Source organism: Anabrus simplex, chromosome 2 (assembly GCF_040414725.1).
Source record: "Anabrus simplex isolate iqAnaSimp1 chromosome 2, ASM4041472v1, whole genome shotgun sequence".
In the NCBI taxonomy this organism is placed as follows: Eukaryota; Metazoa; Arthropoda; class Insecta; order Orthoptera; family Tettigoniidae; genus Anabrus; species Anabrus simplex.
Window position 1 is genome coordinate 318,889,575 of NC_090266.1, and position 23,241 is coordinate 318,912,815.

A 23,241-nucleotide genomic window follows, 5' to 3' on the forward strand; every position below is an offset into this window, starting at 1 on the left:
ACTTCGTCCCCATAACCATCATTAGAGGCAGCTTCTTCTAGTAAGACACCAGCTTTGCGTAAACAGTTGCTGATTGTGAAGGATGACATCTACTTCCAGGCCGCCGAAATGAAGTCCGTGTCTTGTAGCAAATTAATGAGGAGAGGTTCATTTCCTGTATCACTCAGTGTTATTAAATGTTGAACCAACATTTTCCTATAATACACTTTGGAATTTACAATGATGCCCAAATCGAGTGGCTGTAGAACACTGGTACAGTTAGGAGAGAAAAATTCCACTCGGACATTCTCCAGAACGTTTTGAGATGGATGTGCTGCACATCGATCCATAAGAAGAAGGATCTTCTGTTTCTTTTTCATTTTAATTTCCAGTTTTTCAACCACTGTTCCATTAGAAGCATAGTCATCCAGGCATTTCTGCTGGATTCATATTCCGTACGTTTTCTTTTCGCACCATGAAAACACCTCGGATTCTTCGATTTTCCTATCGCAAGTGGAGGAACTTTGTCAGATCCATCTACTTGGTGGCGAGAAGTACTGTTACACGAATTTTACTTTTCTTCCCTCCATGGCATGAGCCACCTTTTTCAGCTAATGTTTTATTAGGAAGGAGATTGTAGAATAGTCCAGTCTCATCACAAATGTAGATGTTTGGAGGCTGATCGTCGTTTACGATACCCGGCAGAACCTCTTCTTTCCGGTGTTGCACCGTGACGTCGTCCACAGCTTTTGAGTCACCGCAAAATGTTATTCCCGTGATTCCATGACAATCTTTAAATCCTTGCAATCATCCTAATGAAGCCTTGAAATCAGCAGTGATACTAATCATTTTAGCTAAATCTGTCGCTTTTGCCTTCAGCATGTCTCCACTACTTGGTAGAGCTGCAGCCCGCTTGTGCCAGAACCATGCGAAAAGTGATCTCCAAATCTACGTACCTTCCTTCTTGCTGACGGCTGCGCTTTGCTGATTTTCAACCCAGTTTTAAGAAACTATTTTACTGATGACTGAACATAGCGTGGTATAAGCAATCCCTAAGTCTGAAGCAATTTCAGTTTTTGTTTTGTGTGGATTAGCGTCCACTTCTCGTATAAATTTTACTTTTTCATCTAGGGTATAACTTTTCCTTTTTACTGTTCTCCATGGCAAATCAAAAGCAACTGAATGTCAAAACTACTGTTCAGCAGTAAACACCAGATACGGTACCGTGGACATTTTACTTCTCCGTTATTCCCAAGAAAGAAATTCTGATAAACAAATTTTCTGTAATTTCTTTCGTTTCTGCACCGAAACCTCCCACTTTGCTTGTACTGTATCTTAATCTTTGGCGGCATTGTGAAGGTCAAAAGCGACGAAGGTAGAGGAGTGAGATAGAGAGCGAAGGGGACCACTCGGTCGGCCTCTGTTACGCCGCCAATAAGTAAGGGTCAACAATGTCACTTGCGAAATTCTTTGTGTTCTGTTTCAGCACCGAAACCCGACCGCTCACTTCCGCCTACACCGACAAACTACGTAAACTACAAACTACGTAAATACAGTAGTTTCTTTGAAAAATGCACGTGATCATTACAATTACGCAAAACTCAGCTATATTTCACTGACAGTTAATACGTATAAAAGCGAATTTCATATAAACGGATTACGTATAAATAAGATTTAATTAACACGCTTTTAAATTACATTTTGCCGGGACCTAAAGGAAATTACGTACAAATACGAATTACGCAGAACAGAGTTGCGTATTGTCCCCTTCTCTGGGGTCGCTCAGTCGGCGGAGCGAGAGTCCTAAAGGGTGGACTGTTCGCAGGGCCAACTTGCTTTTACGGGACCGACCGACAGAACATTTATTTTTACAGGGCCATTGGTGACTGGATAGGAGACATAATGTTGAATGAAAATCAGGACAAAATAACAACAATGTTTATTAAAATATAATGAAAACTCAGCCTGGACAAATGCAAAATTAAAAAAAAACATAATACAATATTTCACCAAATAACTCAATTCATTATTGCTTGTGAACAAATAAAATGACTGTGAGTCCTTGCATGCTTCTCGGTTTCATTTGATTCCATTACTTCTTCAATGAAACTCCCTCCAACATTTTACTCTGCAACATTAAATTAATCATGTGATTAGCAATGCTATCATTTTCAATTGCAACACAGGTTTAGAAAATTCTCAGGTAAATTACTTTAATACCTCTTTGAGAAACTTCACTATTGAAATTGCATTTACTTATTTAAAAAATTTTGTTAAAGATTTACTTTACCACACTTGTGAAAAATCCTTTCTAAATCGTTTATCACCATCATGAAATTCTTTAGTTTATTCTCAACAAGTTCTGTACAAATCACTTTTAAAAACTCCTTAGAATGTTTGAAAATTTTGAAAAATCCTTTGGCGAACTTCCCCTCTCTCGTAGACTTCGCTCGACTGTATTCCTTTAGAATTCTTGATAACATTTCCTAACTAACTAGTATTCTATGGATGGATAGAGTATCACGCAACGCTATGTGGAATCAACAACAACAATATCAATGCGTCATCAATCACATTAAATACACAAAAGATAAGCATTCCTGGAATGATGTGGTTAAATGTCACGAAATAACATAATTCTAACAACTGTTTATAAGTAGATTTATCACACAATAGAACTATAATATTTTTATTATTATTATTATTATTATTATTATTATTATTATTATTATTATTATTATTATTATTCATTATTATTCATTTATTGTAACCTTCTCTTCCTCTTGAATTGAATTCGGTTGAAGATCCTTACAGCATTACCTGACCATAATGAGAACTCCTCATGACTGTAGTTATAAGATGAAATAGGATGACCAATTTTTATCTCGATGAATAATCACCACCACCACCATTAGAAATATGCGTTTAAGAGCCTCAAAGAAAATCAAATAAGGATTAAGTCGTGCATTATTCATATCAGTTGTTGAGCGAAGAACAAGAACTATTATTAGTCCCTAAATCCTTTCATACCATCATAAATCACTATCACCACCGTCACTCAATATAATCACTGTGATTCATTATAATCATTATGACTGATATGCACCCTAGTGGTCCCATATCGTCAATTCATCAAAATTTACTATCACGATTGCTCAATTTTTCTCAACAACTCGTTAAAATTTCCCGACCTTCATTATTATTATTAAAATTATTTTTATTTCCTACAATGGCTCCTAGAACGTTCTCTCGATGAACTGTTCCTATTACTCGCCGATTACCTTCCCTTCTAGTATCAATCATCATACATGCCTAACAGCTTTTTAAGATTACGATTTAATCATAATTTACTCCTATTTTTAATCACATCCTCTTTGTCATGATTATTAACCTTATTTTATTTTTATTATTATTATTCTCATTATTATTAGGTCTTAATCCCTTATAATTTCTTTTGAAGATTGTAATTACTTATGAACTTGTCAACTCAAGGGCAACAGGGATTACTCATCACTGAATTCGAAAAAAAGGAAACCATTATTCCAAAAAAATGCAAAGATAGGACAATATTGAAATCACAAATCAACGAAGGAATGAATACTCTACCATCACCATTAAGTACATTACTAAAGAAACTACATTCCTCTAAGCAAGAATACAATCTACTAGGCATCTACTAAAAGAGAAGAAATTTTGCAACGGTACTTATAGTTCCGATGAGAATTCGTGGCGTCGGGATGCTGCTATGGGCGTCGGCATCCTCTTCCTCAGCTATGGTGGTTTACAGGTGTACAAGGTAATCGTGTTGGCGTGCACACTGGAGTTTAATCCATCATGACTATGGCTGCGTCCAACATCGTCGTATTACTCCAGCAAAGTTCCGGAAAATTCCAAGCTTTTCCTCATGTTCATTGCATCTTGGCTGCTAGGTTTCACGGAGATAGCTGAACTGAAATTCTGCATTAACAATAGGATCCACACTAATTGTAACTCACTAAATTATTCACAACACTTAACTGGTGCAACGATGTATTTTCAGGTCCAGGTTTACTACCAGCTTTGACTTCCAAACACAATCACCTAGTTACGATACGTCTTAAAGCTGACAAATAATATTACTGGTTACTACGATGTTTAAACGCCAGATTACTTCTCGAATATTCCCTTAAGATCGTGCCTTTCCTTTGTAATGTCCAGTGGAACATTCCATGAGTTTCTATTATAAGACTCGGCTTCAATAAACACACGAACTGTCTGCGGTTCAGCAAGTTCCATGCGGGAAAATGTGCGGCTGTAATAAACTCGCTGGATACTGCATTGAGCTAACGACAAGTTGCACTGGCACTCAAATAAAGCAATGGTTCTGCCATACGAGAATTATACAGGTATTAACGTCGTCTGCAAATACTCTTCCTTTCCGTAGAGAATGCGCTGTTCATCTTCCCCGTAAGAATACGACTGTACGACGTTCTTCAAAACTGCTCTGTTCGTCGTTTCGTAAGGTACTCTTCTGTGCTGTTCAGTGTTTCACAAAAGACTCTTCCTCGACTTTGTTCTAGAAAAATCCTAAGATTTTCTAGCACCTTCCTCTATTTCCATTGGCTGTTGGTCATCAATCAGATCAAAAATTAGATGTTGGCTTTTCAGGCCAACATCTATGCTCTATTGGTGGAAAAGTATCTAATTCCCTCCATGGGAATTTAGAATTACCTGTTGGTCATCATGCGCCGTGGTTCGTCCTTCACAGCTGCGAGTGGATTTTTCGAGAATACTACTCCCCTCTCGTCTGCCGGTGTGTCAGGTGACGTAACTGCGTGCGCTGGCGGCCTTCAACAGCTGTTGACCTAATTTCGGCTGGCTCCCCTCGGCACGGCACGGTAACAGCTGATACACGCGCTCTCGTAAACCAATATTCCGTAATAAAATTTTTCCATCTTTCCCAAATTAACTGAGGCACCATTTAGACGGGTACAGTATAAAGCAGGTTCAACTGTATTTACATTTTAAGGATGATGTGCAGTAATAATAATAATAATAATAATAATAATAATAATAATAATAACCGCTTTTTCCACACCTATGGAGTTGTGGGTGCGAACTGTGTTGTACGTGTGGATTTGGCCCTATTTTACAGCTGGATGCCCTTCCTGACACCAATCCGATATGGAGGGATCTAATCACTATTGCATGTTTGTGTTGTGGTTGGTAGTGTGGTATGTTGTCTGAATATGATGATATGAATAAACTGGAGTATTTAGTATATATTGAACTTTTCTGAGCAAATACTCCACATCATAAGAATTAGTTTCCTGAGATTGTACCCTTCAGCTGACCATATGCTCTTCATGTGGAAGTGGTGTAGCATAAACTCACATTTTGAGAGTAGAGTATTGGTATGAATAAAATAGAGTATCCCTCAAAATGAAAAGTATATGCCCCATTTGTATTGAGTATAGCTGACAGTTCTCAGACATATCTATTGATTGTTCCACTTGAGAGAGAGAGAGAGAGAAGCATTTCCCTATATTTTTTGTGTGTAAATTTTTATATCAGAAAGAACAGGGCAGTTAAAAATGTTTTATTTCACTGCAAAACTGGAATACCCTTGTTTTCATGGAAAGGCTTTTACAGTGCTACAGCTAACTCATCTGCTTCTTCTATTCTTCCTCCCCTGACCTGCTGCTTCCATGATAAATTACAAATTCTTCCACTTCTGGAAAACCTCTCACCTCATCCTTATAAAACTTCACAATCATCTCGGCATGTTTCACTTTATTTCTCCATATCTCTACTGTTACCTGTTGGATGTACAATAGAAGTCCGCTATAGCGAGTGTGGCATATGAGAACCCTATTGTAACAGCAGATTTTTTTATGTCTCTTGAAAACTCCTATATTAAACTGTGTAGTATGCTTCAGTTACAAGGAGAACCCTTTCACTGATGCATCAGTTATGAGTGATTTAGCATGTGTTATTTTTCTCGTTATCGATGTATGTGCACTCTAGCGATTGAATGCGATACAGATTTCATATCCTGTGGGGAACTTGAAATATTTGTCCTGAAAGAGTAAATTCATAATTCCAATATAATTAGTCTATTATTGGACATAAATTTTCCACCTAACTCATTCTTGGTTGCCAGCGTTGTAATAACAATAACAATCTTGGCCCAAACTACAGAAACGGAATGTACATAAGAAAATCTAGACAAGAAATCTACTCTAAGATAGAGAAAATCACCGACACAACGCACAAATGCAGGGCTCACTTCTACCTCTCTAAACCAGAAAGAAATTATTGCATCATCCAGAAAGGACTGTTGGCCATTGTGAAGACTATTGAACATTTCAGTATGTACCAGCATGGGCAAGAATTCCTCATCAGGACTGACCATGCATCAGTCAGGTGGTTTTTCATCAGGACTGACCATGCATCACTCAGGTGTCTTCTAACTTTCAAGAACCTGGAAGGACAGCTCACACGATGGCTGGAGAGACTGCAGAAATAAAACTGTGTGACCAAACACCGAAAAGGTCATCTACATTACGTCGGCGCCCTGTCCCAAAGGCCTTGTCCAAGAGACTGCAATTTCTGCTCCAAGAGGTAGGGTGAACACGAAGTTCCCTGCCGAAGGACCACCGTGGAATTAGAGGGAAACTGAAGTCTCAACATCTGGACTAATGCGCAGAGGGATGACAAAGACATTGGACTGCTGGCCGAGTGGAATAATGCCCGTGTTTCAAAGCCTGGGTGAGTAAACGTCAGTAACTTCAGCCCCAAAACTTCAGTTGTACTGCTCGCAATGGGAATTTGTTGGTGACCAACGATGGGTTGCTGAAGTGCGTGTGTGAAAGCAGGATGGGGAAGGCTCTTGGAGAGCAGGTGGTTTTCTCATCAAATATGATAGTGGAAGTCCTGAAGGAAGTTCATGGCAGAGTTTCAGGTGGGCACCTTGGGAAAAAAAACCTGGAGAAAGGTTCTAGTGGGTGACATGGAAGACTGCTACAATAAATGCAACTAGTGCACTCCCAGCAAGTGATGAAGCTGGAGATGTAAAGGTCAAATGAAGACTTAAAATGTGGGCGCACCACTTGAGAGAATGCAATTGGTGTGGCTGGACCCTTCCCTACCAGCGACACAGGAAATTGCTATATACCCATCGTCACTGACTACTCCACAAAGTGGTTGGATGCGTATGCATTTCCGAAGCAGGAGGCAACTACGGTGGCAAAAACTGTTATGTACGAGTTCGTCAGCAGATACGGCATACCATTAGAGCTGCATTCTGATCAAGAACAGAACTTCAAGTAGTCTTCCAAAGTTTGTGCAGTTTGCTGGGTATGCAGAAAACCAGGGCATCCCCCGTTGGATGGAATGGTGGAACAATTCAATAGGACCATTGAGAATCACCTGTAAATAGCTGTCAGTGAGCATTAGGACTGGGATAGTCATCCTCCACTGTTCCTCTTGTCATATCGGTCTCCAGTGCATGAGGCCACTGGATGCACAGTAGCAAGAATGCTGTTTTGAAGAGAACTGTGCCCCCCCAGTGGATTTAGCATTTGGTTACTTGATGACCATCTTTCCCCTGTCGAACAGTACTGTCTCGATCTAGCAAGGAATCTAGAGGACATACATGCTGTTGTCCGGAAGAGATTGAGAATAGAGAGCAACAGAATGAAGACACAATACGACCAACGAGCGGACGCTACGGGATATGATATCGACCTGATGTGGCTGTATAAACCCATAAGGAAGAGAGACTTGTCCCTGAACCTCCAGTTGGCATGGGAAGGCCCTTACTGTGTAATGAAGAGAATAAATTCCATCATCTATCACATACAACAGAGTCTGGGAAGCCAGATGGTGGTGCATCTGGACTGACTGGCACCTTACCAGGAACAGCCAAAGAATGTAACCAATCGGGACAATCAGCTCTCAAAGAGGAGCAATATTACATGTTCAGGCGACAATAAGTCCTCTTGCAGCCCCTTCGGTATTTCGTGAAAGGGGTGACTAAGCCTGCTCGGGGTTCTCCCAGCCAGTACGAGGCCATATCACAGCCCTGCCCGTATTGTTCCCTTCGTCTGGTTTCACCGTGCACTTCATGCAAGGTGCAACGGGATTATTCGGTCTCTAGCAGACTCCTGAATATTCTAGTAACCCATCATAGAAGTATAAATACAAGGCCGCCGTGAACGAGGGGGTGGTGTTGCATCGGGGTGTCGAGTGAGCAGCTGGACTGAGGACGGCTGACCTCCCTGTCCCTCCAGAGTCAGAATATCGTAGCATACAGAACGAAAGTCTATGCACTCACTGCCTTAAGAGTACCTTGTGTGTGCGTGCCTCTGCGTACTGAGGACTGTAATAGAGTCAGGGATTGGATCAGCTTTGTGAGTGTAATTGGAACAGTGTTTATGGTTGTCGTCATGAGGAATATGGTCCTGCTGTTTAGCACTGTTGCACCGTTGCTATTTAGTTGTTCGCTGTGTTGGATTGTGTAAATTAGTGGACAGTCTCTGAAGTCGAATCAAGGAACAGCCATTGATTGTTGTGTGGCCAATAGCCATGTGTTCAAACCTAGTTGTCTGCATGCACCTGCTAAGTGCAGTGACAGGACTTGGAGAAGTGAAAGTAAGGTGAGCCTTTCAATAGGATTATGGCTCTCAGGTAATACCAACGAGCCAGACTGCCTGCTTTGTGAAAACAAGAGAATTGTAAATAGCCAGCAATTAGTGAGTGGTCATTCATGGTTGAATAGAAATGAATGTATATATGTACGTGTGTGCTCAAGCACACATTTGTTGGCTCATCCTGAAATAAATTAAGAGCAATAAAACATATGAGTGTTTTAATAATAATAATAATAATAATAATAATAATAATAATAATAATAATAATAATAATTTTACAGTATACTTTTAAATAATTGCCAGTATGAATTTTAGTGACATGAAAAGCCATCATGCAGCCCTGAAAATGGTTTTCCGTGGTTTCCCATTTTCACACTGGGCAAATGCTGGGGCTGTACCTTAATTAAGGCCATGGCCGATTCCTTCCCACTCCTAGCCCTATCCTGTCCTATCGTCGCCATAAGACCTATCTGAGTCGGTGCGACGTAAAGCAACTAGCAAAAAAAAAAGGCCATCATGTGCTTGGAGTATGGTTCTAAACAAATTCTTTCACCAATTATTGTGCATCATAATAGCCAGCTCTGCAGTTTAGGAGTAGCATGCCTACATCTTACCCGAAGGCCCCGGGTTCAATTTCGGCCAGGCGGAGGATTTTTACCTGGATTTGAGTGCTGGTTTTGAGGTCTGCTCAATCTACATGATCAGAATTGAGGAGCTATCTGACTGTATGATAGTGGCCTCGGTCTCGAAAGCCAACAATAATGGCAGAGGGGATTTATTTTGCTGACCACGCCTCCTCATAATTTGCAGGCCTTCAGATTGAGCAGTGGTTACTTGGTAGGCAAAGGTCTGTACAGCTCATTCACATAACTTCATTTATGGGACGAAATTCATGGTGTGCATTGTTGCAGCAGCAATATTCACTACACTGAATAGAGCAGTTTAGTTTATTGCACTCTGTGTAGCCACAAACGTGCTTGGGAATTGACACTGGCATGCTTATTATAAGCTAGAAATTTTTCATTTTTGTTCCATATTGAAGTGCAATGATATTACATAAGTCTTGGGACTAGTTTCAGCCACTTAGTGGCCATCTTCAACCAAATAAATTTGACAGATTATGTGATAACTATAACATATGTTTAACAAAGACAATGTTGCAGGTATAATTATAACATTCTTTGTCAATTTATTCGTATACTGGTATGCCTTTTAAGGTTTTATTCACTGCATTTATTTTTAATGGTTTTATCTATGTTTGAACTTTATTTTTCATGGCTATACCAATGTTAGATATGTTTTCATAATTTTTAGTAATTCTAAATTCATAATTGTTTACATTGACATTTTCTGGCTTGAGTCGTATTCAAAATACACATTGTCTGTCTTTACTCACTGTATTTAACAGCCTGAAAATCATGCATATTGCTTAAAGCCTTGCTTTAGGACTTACCACTAGTGCTATACATTATGTAAACGACTACAGTATTATTCACTACTGCACCGAAAAGCAGTTAATGAAGGATATTCTTGGTGTGAACGATTATTACATAACAATGTAGTATCATTTGTTACAATGCATTGTAAATTTGTGTATTGATAACACACGTGCGTTATCGTGCGTCTCCCGGGACCTAGGATGTATCGTACTTCAGTGCTGATATCGCACAATTCACGTGTAATATTAAATCTGCGATCTACTACCTTCTAACTAATAGAAAGAAAATAAAAAGCATATTGTCTTTTGGGGTGATTTTTAAGTGTAATAATGGTGGCATTGAACGTGTTAAACTATACCATTATACTAATCATCTTCATTAACGATACTTCATTCCACAACAGTCTTAAAAATTCCACAGGGGATACGAGCATAAACATGCATCCTTTTATTCATGTTATGTTTCCATGCTTCACCATGCGTGTGGCCCCAAAATGATCTTCAGGATAGCTTGGAATCACAAGGCCTAATGGGACCGGACCCCAGTGTTCTGAGTCGATGGAGTCAACATACTCTCTTTTAGGCTTCAGTCGTGCACATCCCTAGAGATATGTCAACATATCACTCCTTAACATTACCTCCAATTTTCTGTGGCTTATTTCATGGGTCTGTGGCTGATCATGAAAGAGAAATATACATTTGAATCTAAATATGCATAATGAAGTCAGGAATTTCTTTTGCACGGTCTCACTTTATGTTAATATTCACCGCTCATAAAAATCTAAAGTACAGTCAAAACGGGTTATAAAGTCTCCGAAGGGACCGCCAATTAACAGTCGTTCGTAGGCAGTAGTCGCACAAACCAGTCTTCTTCTTTTTGTTGCTAAAAGTATCGTATCTGTAGGCTTTAGGCTGCACACATTCATGGTTAACTAACAGAAGAAGTTAAACTTTCAAAATACAGCATTTGTGGAGCGGGACTGAGAGGAATTTTTCTTTAAATGTTCACACAGCATACACAGCAATAATGTCAGTAAAATATAAAATAATATGTGAGAAAAGAAGTAGCAACAGTGTAAATTGGCCAGTAATGTTGCACATGGTCGTGGCTCATAAATGAGATGTTCTCTCTGTCCTTCCATATGGTAGAAATCGTTAAGTGTGATGAACCCAGTTCCTTTGTGATGCTGATGTTTGTTACCCCTTACGTAATTGCCATATTATATGTGATTTTTCTTCAATATTCAACACTTTTCCTTTCATTTGCAACATCTTCACAGCGATGATTACCTTTACTGTTTGACAGACGGATTTGAAATCTACAATCTACTGAAAACAAGAATTTGAAAGCAAGCTGTACAGTGTTGTCAGAAATCCCCAAACGCATAACAAACAAAAATCAACATTAGATATTATAGTCGATACATTTCTCCAAAAATGCGTTAAAAATATGCCGTTTTATGCGATATGTCGTAATAGGCCATGTTGTACTAAGTGACTTTTTTAAAATATAGGATTTAGATGGGACTGTTAGATTTCGCCGTTATATCCAATACGTCGTTAAAAGCGATGTCATAATAAATGGTTTTGGCTGTATCATTTTCATTCATGTGGATAACAACTCTGCTTCAGTTATTACTTCACTTGCAGAGAGGGAAGTCAAAATAACAATAATGATAAATAGAGGCACCTGTTTTTCGCAAACTGCAAAATCGCGAAATGTTTGCAAAATTTTATACATTTGGCTCAAAACACGAAACTTTTTACCTTTTAAGCAAAATCAGGAAATTATTGACGAAATTATGTGGAACAACTCTTTGATCCAATAAGCACAATGACAGGTGAGGTGATTGAGAAAATGAAGTATCTCATCTAATAAAGCAAATTATCATCCTACGAGAACTTTCAACATCAGAATATCTTGAATCATACACAATGTTTAGGGACCTAGATTGTATAGTTCATGTAGAGCAGGTGATTGCTGTTCTCCTTTCCCTAAAATCAAAATATGGGCACTTTATGGAAGCCGCAATGAATACGTTATGGATCCCAGTAAGTAATCTCGATAGTGAGAAGTTATTTTGAACGTAGTGTAATAAAATATCTGACAGAAGAACAGCTATGACCAAGCAATATGGAACTCGTGGCATCCCTGTCTTTTACAAATTGATGTGAAAATTATATACATAGGCTAGGCTAGGCTAGGCTAGGCTAGGCCAGGCCTAGGATGAAATTTTTCAAACAGTCATGCTTTGATATGAGTAATATATGTTCTTAGCAGAAGCACAATTCTCATTTTTCTTACACATATGTAAAATGAAATAGCCTATAATGTTTTACTGCAAATATGCTATCAAATAACTTTTAGATGTTTTATTGCTGAGAAAAGGAAATGCAATTTAGTGACATTATTGACGAAAAAATTGCAAAAAATACACCAAAATAATCTTTAAAAAGTGACAAAATTGGGCAAAAAATTTCACCACCAACAGGTATCTCTAATGATAAATAATAATAACAATCTTAAAAAACTGTGTAGGTTACTTGCACGAAACGTTTCTGAGGGGTTATTATACCTGAAAGTAATTTATCATAAATAATCCTGCAGTCAATTCCTTGTGAAGTTATCTTACCTCGATTTAATTTACCATAAAGAAACCTTGCAGTGGCTTGCTTAGTAAAATTGTTTATTCCAGTGCATGCTTTTGGTGTTTTTTGCTAGGTGTAACAAGACTAGCACCTTTCCTAAAATTCATTATCCCTCTCATGACTGTACTGAATGCATGCTGTAACAGTGTACAAATTTGCAAAAATGCAAATTTGCTCTAAATCAGTAAGGCTACAGATAGAATACAAACAGTACCACCATGAAGTCAAGAATAACATTTGAACAGTTTGCTACTGTTGGGTTGCCTGCCCCAGATTCGATTCCCGGCCAGGTCAGGGATTTTTACCTGATTCTGAGGGCTGGTTCGAGGTCCACTCAGCCTATGAATTACAATTGAGGAACTATCTGGCGGTGAGATAGTGGTCCCGGTCTAGATAGCTAAGAAAGATCGCTGAGAGGATTTGAAACCTCATTATCTGCAGGCCTTTGTGCTGAGAAGTGGTTATTTGGTAGGCCCAGGTCCTCTGGGGCTGTTGTTGTGCTATGGCGTTTTTTTTTTGTTTGTTTTTTTTTTTAAACAGTTGGGTTAGTCATAAAGGTAAAAATTTGGTTAAATTTTGCCTAATTCATATATGTCAGGAACAAGATTAAAATACCCTCACCAATTTAGTAACTCGTGTTAGGATTGCTACTTCTCATCAACTTTCATCTCATGTTCCTAAATTTTCAGTCCTTCATACATGTTAATAATAGATTTCTGAAAACGTTTAAGAGCAGGTTATACTTTGCTTTTGCTTTTGGAGCTGTTCTTAGAGATTTTTCTTGGACAGCTCAATGAAAATTGAAATACTAACTCCTGCTTCCCAAAAGTCATTTGGTCATCCTACTCAAACTAGGTTAATAAGTATATTCAAACACGCCATGATTCTTTTTACGTAGTATTATCTTAACAGATTTACATTCCTAAAGAAAATAAAAATAATAATCAAATTCATTGCAACCTGCACCAGTAGTGACTTTTGATGATGATGATGATGATGATGATGATGCTTGTTGTTTGAAGGGGCCTAACATCGAAGGTCATCGGCCCGAAGTGACTTTTACGATACCGCACAACATCAAAGTTGGAAGTAGTTTATCATTGTGTAACTCACGGTATATAATTCCAACATGCAAGTTGAATGGTATTTGCAAGATGTCATATCGGCAGAATGCAACCCACCAGTTACAAAATAACTATAAATTACTACCTTCAGTAATAATAGAGGAGAAAGAGTTAGCGCTCTTCGCTTAGTGACTTCAGTTACATAGTAGGGAGTATACAAAATTCCAGTTATTTTTGCCGACTGGTTCTCTATGAAGGTTATATGTATATTCCTGTTGACGAACAATCAAGTGATATTCAAATAGTAACAACACTTCGAGGAACATACAGGATGAATTTACTTTAATTTGGTATACGAACTGCACAAAGCTCTATAAGGCTTATATGCATATTCCTGTTGACGAACAATCAAGTGATATTCAAACAGTAACACCACTTCGAGGAACATACAGGATGAATTTACTTTAATTTGGTATACAAACTGCACGAAGTCATCTTCAAGATTGTGTGCATTGTTCATAATTAATATTAATTAATTTGAGTATTATATCCAGATACTATGTGCTAAATCAACTTTAATACATGTGGGAGAAATGTTGTAAACGTATAACCAGTAGCACCATCTTTGAATGAAATTAGTACTAATTAACTGATTTATGACTTCTCAAAATGTTATATGTGCTGATTGACATTGTTTGATTTCAGGTGAAAGTGTACCAATAACCAAAACGCCACTTCCTAACTTGGCAGATGTGCTCTATGACTCGAAAGAACATGCTAAGCACACCCTCTTCTGTGGCACACAGGTCATACAGACCCGTTACATTAGCAATGAACCTGTTCTGGCGGTGGTTATTCGAACAGGATTTTCTACAGCCAAGGGTGACCTTGTGAGGTCAATCATGTACCCGCCACCTGTTGATTTCAAGTTTGAACATGACTCATATAAGTTTGTGGAGTTACTGGCCTGTATTGCCAGTATTGGCTTTATCTACACAGTTATCACAAAGGTATGTGCAGCTGATCATTCTTATAATTTTAATAATTTTTGGTCTTGCAAATTAAGTGACAAGGTATAACCATATCCTTCTGTTGAAATTCTCAAAAATTACTTTAGGCATGGAGGAGGAAGATGCATTACTTATTCAAAAATAAAAGCAAGCCAACTCATAGTTTTATATGACTGTTGGTATAGTGATCGCAGCCACAGGACCTCCAGGTTTATATGGAATCCTTACCGTAATAATGCGACTTTCCATTTTAAAAATTCCATACATATTAGCCAGAATTCAAACTGTGACCACATTGATGAGAAACTAGTGGCACAGTTAGTCAGCTATCCTCCTCCTCCTACATTTCTTATTCTTCTTTTTAATATTCCTTCCAGTATTCTTGACACTTGTGATAAGAGTGTGATTACCGGGCAAGTTGGTCGTGCGGTTAGGGCCGCGCAGCTGTGAGCTTGCATCCGGGAGATAGTGCGTTCGAACCCCACTGTCAGCAGCCCTGAAGATGGTTTTCCGTGGTTTCCCATTTTCACGCCAGGCAAATGCTGGGTCTGTACCTTAACTAAGGCAACGGCCATTTCCTCCACGCTCCTAGCCCTCTCCTATCCCATCGTCACCATAAGACTTACCTCTGTCAGTGCGATGTAAAGCAAATTGTATGTTTCGAGTCTATAGTTATCACATACATTCTGTTCTTCTTAAAGTATGGCATTATTATTCCGTTTCTCCAGTCTTCTGGCACACATTTCTGTTTCCTAACAATCTGTATGCCCATTCTAGTTTAACACGTCCAGCATTTCCACACTAATTCCATCCATCACTGGTGCCATCTCCATTTTCATTTTATGGACTAATAATTCCACCTCTAACATTGTTATATTGTCCCCACTATGGCAAACTAGTGAAAGTGACAAACTAGGAAATCTGTAGTTCTCAAGTTTTGGTGCAGATTTTATTATTCATATAATGTCTACCCTCTGAAAAAGTCTCACATCTGCAACTCGTTGTGTATGGCTAACACATAAACCAATCATTAAATATAAAAATTTGACATGAGTAATTGCAACTTCTTTCAGGTCTCCTAATTTTTTGACAATTTACAGATTCGTTAGTTTGCTAGAGAGAGGATGATACCATTTACTGTTGAGACATCCCACCATATTTACTACCATCTCCTGTACAAAATTTGTTACATTCAGCAGTTTATCAAAATACTCCTTCCATCTTCTCTTTATTTCTTGTGGATGTGTTATCAACTCCCCACTTTCTCTTTCATCAACTTTGTATAAACTTTTTCTTTCCTATTTGTATAATTCCATACAGTATTCTTTTACTGCCAGCTCCATCGGTTTCCATCTTTTGTGTTAATTCTTCTCAACATCCATTCTGTTACCAATTTCTTATATTTCCTTTAATTATTGTCAGTCAGCCCACTAAAATTGAAAAGTTCATTTTCTTGAAAGCTATGGTGTTTCTGAAGAACACAAATTTGTTAATACACTGCCGTCATGAACAGCTGCTTTACAGTATCTAGTTGTCAAATGTACATATTGCCTTTGTGATCAATTGCTCAAGGAACATTTTATTTGAGAGTTTCAATATACACTAATGAACAATCGAATTAGAGATAGCTGCTGCTTTGGTGAAATAGCAGTGGTGTTGTCCCAGCGAATGTAAAATAGTTAGGCATGGCATGACTTTGATGTCGTCAGACCTTGTAATGGCCATATGAGTTACAGGATGGGTAAGACGAGATCTTGGTGCATTTGTGACCAGATTGTCGATGCCATATAAAGTCGTACAGGCAATGGGCCACTGTGTCCAGAGTGTACCATGAGTATGTAGATTAGAGCAAAACCACCATTGTCAGGGTCAACTACCATGGAGTAAGGTGTTGTTTGCAGGGGATCGCTGTCGACTGACTTGTGTGGTGAGAGTGGATAGATGGATCACAGTGCAACAGATTACTCACTAATTCAGTTCAGGATAACAACAAACAACAAAGTGTGAGCAACCTTACAATCCAGGACCACCGTCTCACAGTGAAGTACAAAAGCCACCATGCCACTTGGGTACCACATGTCACAAGGCACAAAGAATTACAGTGGCACAGGAACTCCACCATTGAACTCTCAAAGCATAGAGAAAGAGTGCGTGGACAAATGAGTCATTGTACCAGCTTGTATTATTGCCTTAAAACAAATTGGCCCTTGAGTAAATCTCGTAAAAAGTTGAGGAGTAGGTCTCCTCACTTACCTCTGCATCCTTTCTTGTGTCGCCTTGTTGGACATTACCCTTCAGTCGTCAGAAGTACACTCAGTTTCCGCAGCAACTCGCTCGAAAATTTATTCACAAGATAACCCCCTGTCGTGTCATGACATAAAATGACCTGTGGAGAGGCCTGATACAGATCTTTCGAGTTGACGCTGTATAGGCAACCCGCGTATCTAGAAGGATGGGGCTGTACCTAAGCTCATTTCTAATGCTGAAGACAGCACAAACATCCTGCCCCTGAGCCGTTGGAATTAACTAATAAAAGTTAAAATCCTCGACCTGGCCAGGAATCGAACCTGGGACCCCTATGACCAAAGGCCAGGATATTAATCATTTATCCATGGAGCCAGACACAACATGATGACTGTGTACAATACATAATTCATTTCGCATGTTAACTACTAGGGATAAATAGAATATAAATAGAGACTCTAACAGGCCTAAACATATAAAAAAGGGACAACCATAAATATCAAACGATATAGATTAGTAATACTGTATTAATCATTACTAATCAGTTAATTATCCAAGCAAATAGTAAAGTTTGTTACATGCTCACAAATGCTAACCTGGTCACGTTCCCTTCATTATGAAAATTACTGTCTGCAAAAGCATTTAACATCAATTATCTTAAATGTTACATTATTAGCATCAAACCACTGTTTTATGATAGACCAAATGAGTTCTATGGGATTTATATCTGCCTGGTATGGAGGCAGCTTCAATATTGTATGCCCACTAGCAGCCATGATTTCATCAATTACGTATGTACAAAGTAAATGGATGCGTGGTTTTGGTCATGTAGCAGTCAACTTGAATTCAGGAGATAGTAGGTTCTATCCCCACTGTCAACTGCCCTGAAGATTGTTTTCCATGGTTTCCCATTTTCACACCAGCCAAATGCTGGAGCTGTACTTTAGTCAAGGCCAAGGTCGATTCCTCCCCACTCCTAACCGTTTCCTGTCCCATCATCACCATAAGACCTATCTCTGTCAGTGCGTTGTAAAATAAATTGTAATTTTAAGAAATAAACATAAAAAAAGTATGTTGTTTGTCGCGGCTTATGAAGTTTAATTATTTCATACAATTGAACTTTTAGCATGGAATCACAGAATGGAATGATTTTAACCTGCTGCCGGTTTTTCACAGTATCATTGTTAGAATTTTCTGTTCCAACCTTCTCTTTCTGCATGTATTGGTATGACAAGTGACAAGATTTAAAAGCTCCATTATAAAAACCCGTATTGACTTGAAAATCAAGTAGCAAACTATACTGGCTGAAAAAATATCCGAACACCATGAAATAAGAAATGTAGAATATGGAAATTTTGGCAATATTATTTGTCGAGGTAACCTATTAAATTGATTAAAGGTACAAGACTACAGGTTAATATCCGCGCGAGAAAAGCCACCACAAATGTGCCATGCTGGTCCATTAATAACCTGTGTAATCTGCTTGTGGGATGGAGTTCCATGCCTATTGCACTTGGCTAGTCAATACAGGAACAGTTCATGCCAGTTGTGGATAATGCTGGAATTGTTGTCCAATGGTGTCCTATACGTGCTTGATTGGGGAGAGATCAGGGGATCGAACAGGCTAAGGCAACATGTCAACACTCTGTAGAGCACGTTGAGTTACAACAGTGGCATGGGTGCGTGCATTATCCTGTTGGAAAACACCCACGGGAACGCTGTTCATGAATGGCAGCACAACAGGTCGAATCGCCAGATGGACATACACATCTGCAGTCAGGGTGCGGGGGATAACCACGAGAGTGCTTCTGCTGTTATAGGAAATTGCTCCCCAGACCACAACTCCTGATGTAGGTCAAGTGTGTTGACGCTGCAGACAGTAGGAATGCAGGCGCTTACCTTGCCACCTCCTAACCAACACACGGCCATCACTGGCACAAAGGCAGAACCGGCTTTCATCGGAAAACATAACAGACCTTCATTCCATCCTCCAATGAGCTCTCGCTTCACACCACTGAAATCGCAGACGGTATTGGTTTAGGGTAAGTGGAATGCACACCACAGAGCCTCTCGCTCGGAGCTGTCCTTCAGGTAACTGATTTTTGAACAGTTTGTTCCATCACTGTGGTGCCAAATGCCACCTCGAATTGCTGCTGCAGACGCAGTCCGTTGCGGCACAGCCATACGCCGAATACGGCGGTCCTCCATTCTGGTGGTGCCTCGGGGAAGTCCAGAGTTCACAGTCAAGTTGGGGAGTTTTCATTATAATGGCACACTCTCCCATCTGCTTTTTTGCATCCTCAGAAAGTCTGTCGTAGTGGTTTTCCCAACTGAAATGAACATAGGTAATTTCAATGACGCAGTAGGAATGTTGCGATTAAAAGCAATGCTGTCATATGAAATACTCTATCAGATGAAAACCCACACATTTTCTCACTTTTAACGAACTGTACTACGCTGCCGATCTAACAGTACAAAGTTCCAAAGCTGGAATGACCAGGCCCCAGACAGCCGTGAGCCGTGAACACTCTTTTATTTCGGGAGGTTAGGGGGCCGAATAGTGTAGACTCCCAGGGTGAAAACTGTGCCCTTTTACTCATCTGTTTAATAGGAGTACCCGCTGAGTCGAAAATCTCAATTCACTACACTGACGGGGGGAAAATCTATCTGACTTGGAGGCAAATTTTTCCTCCAAGCCAGAGGAGAAACCCCCTCTTCATTGCTAATTTGGAAGAAAATGAAAGTAGAATTTAATAAAAGTGAAGAGGAAGAAGCTTGTTTTACGAAACGGCTCTTTTCAGGGTTGAATTTTTGAGTTATTTAGTGAATTGTGGTGCTGTAATTTGGAATAGGCAGAAACTGTAATTCGAGACCGGATCATAAATAAGCCTCTCCATTATTCCGTTAAGTGTGCGCACTGATCGTTCCAAAACTCTGTTCACCCATTTTTCTCGTACCTCGGTGTTGATATGGACTTAGCAACAAAAATACAAATTCATGAATATCTCTGTTATCATAGCCAGTATCGTAAAAATATATGAGACATAAATGATCGGAAATGTAATTCTATGTAACATTAGCTATGTAGTATTTATTGATAGGACCACTAATAACATGAAAATTTGAGAATTACATTTTAGGCCTTCCCCTAACCTACCATTTCACTCAGCATGAATAAAATGATTTATAGCCTAGGTTATAGTAGTTCATTGCCGACTTTACATACCGATTTTCATTAAATTCTCTTCAGCCGTTTTCTCGTGATGCGCGTACATACATACGTACATACAGACAGACATTACGGAAAAGTAAAAAGCACATTTACTTGTTACTCTGGACATGACCGATACAGAAATACCATTCTTTTCCAATTCTGAGCAATGTACAGACAAAACTATTTTATATACAGTAAAACTTGCTCAAAGCGGAATTGCAAGGGACCAAAAATATTTTCTGAATTAGACAAGTATCCGCATTATACAAAGCTTATCTGTATCTGCCTACGCATGTCACTCAGCTGTCCAGATTGATGTATGTAGTACTGAAATACACTGATTTGTTGTTAAAATAATATTATTATTATTATTATTTATTATTATTATTATTATTATTATTATTATTATTATTATTATTATTGTAACTGTGGTAATTCTAAATTCCCATGGAGGGAATTAGATATTTTCCACCAATAGAGCATATCAAAAATCAGATCAAAACCTAATTTTTGATCTGATTTTTGATATGCTCTATTGGTGGAAAATATCTAATTCCCTCCATGGGAATTTAGAATTACCATTTGGAATTGCTAGGCGGGCATTAATTCCATTGTGGAGATTTATCTCCCGTATGCAGTTATCAGACTGTGCCACATAAGAGGCTTCTGATAAGTTCACCTGCATACACCCCAGCATAAGTGGGTAGGGTCTGACACATCCCACTCTGACGAGTCTGGTGTCAGGCCTAAGACGAAATGCTGGTTAATAGAGCAAACGCCTGAAAAGCCAACATCTAATTTTTGATCTGATTTTTGATATGCTCTATTGGTGGAAAATATCTAATTCCCTCCATGGGAATTTAGAATTACCATTTGGAATTGCTAGGCGGGCATTAATTCCATTGTGGAGATTTATCTCCCGTATGCAGTTATCAGACTGTGCCACATAAGAGGCTTCTGATAAGTTCACCTGCATACACCCCAGCATAAGTGGGTAGGGTCTGACACATCCCACTCTGACGAGTCTGGTGTCAGGCCTAAGACGAAATGCTGGTTAATAGAGCCAACGCCTGAAAAGCCAACATCTAATTTTTGATCTGATTGTAACTGTGCTTTATTATTACATACAGAGTGATATACAGTAAATCATTTTGACACGGTCACAACACTCTATTACAGTATTTCTGAACTCTAAATATATGCTACTTAAACTTACTTGCATCACAAAACTCTACACAGTACTTCACAACACTAAGCTTTCTTCCACAGATCAAACAAAGAAACATATTTCCTCTTCTTTCTAATTGTGTCTTACTCAATACAGCCCTGAGCTGAGTACATTAGTTCAAGAAAAGTGGAAGAGTTATATCGATGGCTTTCTTTTAACCCATATCTGCCCAAATTATTTTTCTGTAGAATATTGCGATATGTTTCATAAGTACAGTTGTTTGTAACCTAAATGAAAGGGTTATGATATTTTAGGTTTCATTAACATATTTTCTCAGAGATTTACTGTGTCGACATATGTCGACAGTGAGCATGGACGCGTAGGGTAAAAGACATGCTCAATAAAGGAACTTTTCTTCACATTTTAAGCTCATATGAATGTAATAATTAATCACTTAGTAAATATTAGTCACTCAAGTGTTATATAAGCACAAAATATTACAAAATATATGATTCAAAACATAAATGAGGAACAGTTTTGTCTCAGTTTAGAGTGCACACTGTTTCAAAACAAAAGGACAATGTTCGTATGTTTGTAGTACTTGTTACACACACAGTACCAAATTTTGAGCATGTATGATCACTCTGAAAATAGCAAAAAAGGAAAACTACGAGTAGAACTTCAAAATAGTTTAGTCTGTTTTATGAGGTTACACTCTGCTTGTCGTCATGCAGTCTGGTTTAGCATGAGTGAAATGCCTCGAAGCAAAGGACGTGACAGCCAACGTTGCATTTCTTGCACTGTTTCCTGGCAGCTTTACCACATTGAGCACACCACACTAGCTTCTCTCATGTTTCGAGGTAGTGGTATACCCCCATCGAAACGCACTTCCACCGGGTGACTTGGCCGTGCGCGTAGAGGCGCGTGGCTGTGAGCTCGCATCAGGGAGATAGTGGGTTCGAATCCCACTAACCCACTATTGGCAGCCCTGAAGATGGTTTTCCGTGGTTTCCCATTTTCACACAAGGCAAATGCTGGGGCTGTACATTAATTAAGGCCAGGGCCGCTTCCTTCCCACTCCTAGGCCTTTGCTATCCCATCGTCGCCATAAGACCTATCTGTTTCGGTGCGACGTAAAGCCCCTAGCAAAAAAAAAATACGCACTCTGGTAACGCCTGAAGATACTTTCGTACTCGGTCTTCCTGCGTTAAGACGCGTAGTGGCATAAGATCGGATATATGCCCAAACGATGTATCGTGTGAAGCCGAGAAGGTTTAAATTTTCCTCTTAGCCCTTTGGGGTCAAATGGTAAAGTTGCCATGCATTGTTCATGGAGACATTCAGAAGGAATGCAATTAAAGGCCAGTACCATTTCTTGTTTTTGATACTGATGCGGTAACAAGGTACATTTTGATCCAACCGATCGATGCCCTCCATGTGCATATTATACAAAATTATACATACTGGCTGAATTACCGTTATGTATTTCTTTTCATCATTACTCCTTCTTCTGGCATGTCCTACAGGTGCAACACCAGACACAATTGAGGCTACTGTAACAGCATTATCATTGTAGCATACGAGGGTGATACCTGAGTTACGTTCTGTTAGCTGGTGGTAACTGCCACGTTTCTCTTTTTTACAGAGATGAATCTCAGGAAGCGGAGCATTTTCCACTCGATTCTGGCGTACGGTACCTGTACCTTCGTGGCCTTTCTCCTTCAGCCTTTCCAACAATTGAAAGGATGTAAAATAATTATCAAAGAACAAGCTGAGTTAAGTACTTTATGGTAGGTCTGAAATTAGGTCCATAACAACTGTGCTACCTACTCCTAATACTGG

General features: G+C 39.0%; 1 protein-coding gene across 1 annotated transcript in view; it reads left to right on the forward strand.

Moving 5' to 3' along the window:
• anne (anne boleyn) overlaps positions 1-23,241 on the forward strand; it is a 382,933-nt gene that overhangs the window by 221,708 nt on the left and 137,984 nt on the right. The window contains exon 8 of the mRNA XM_067140654.2: positions 14,469-14,773. Coding sequence (XP_066996755.2) covers positions 14,469-14,773 — 305 coding nt within the window. The remainder of the gene's footprint in view (positions 1-14,468; positions 14,774-23,241) is intronic.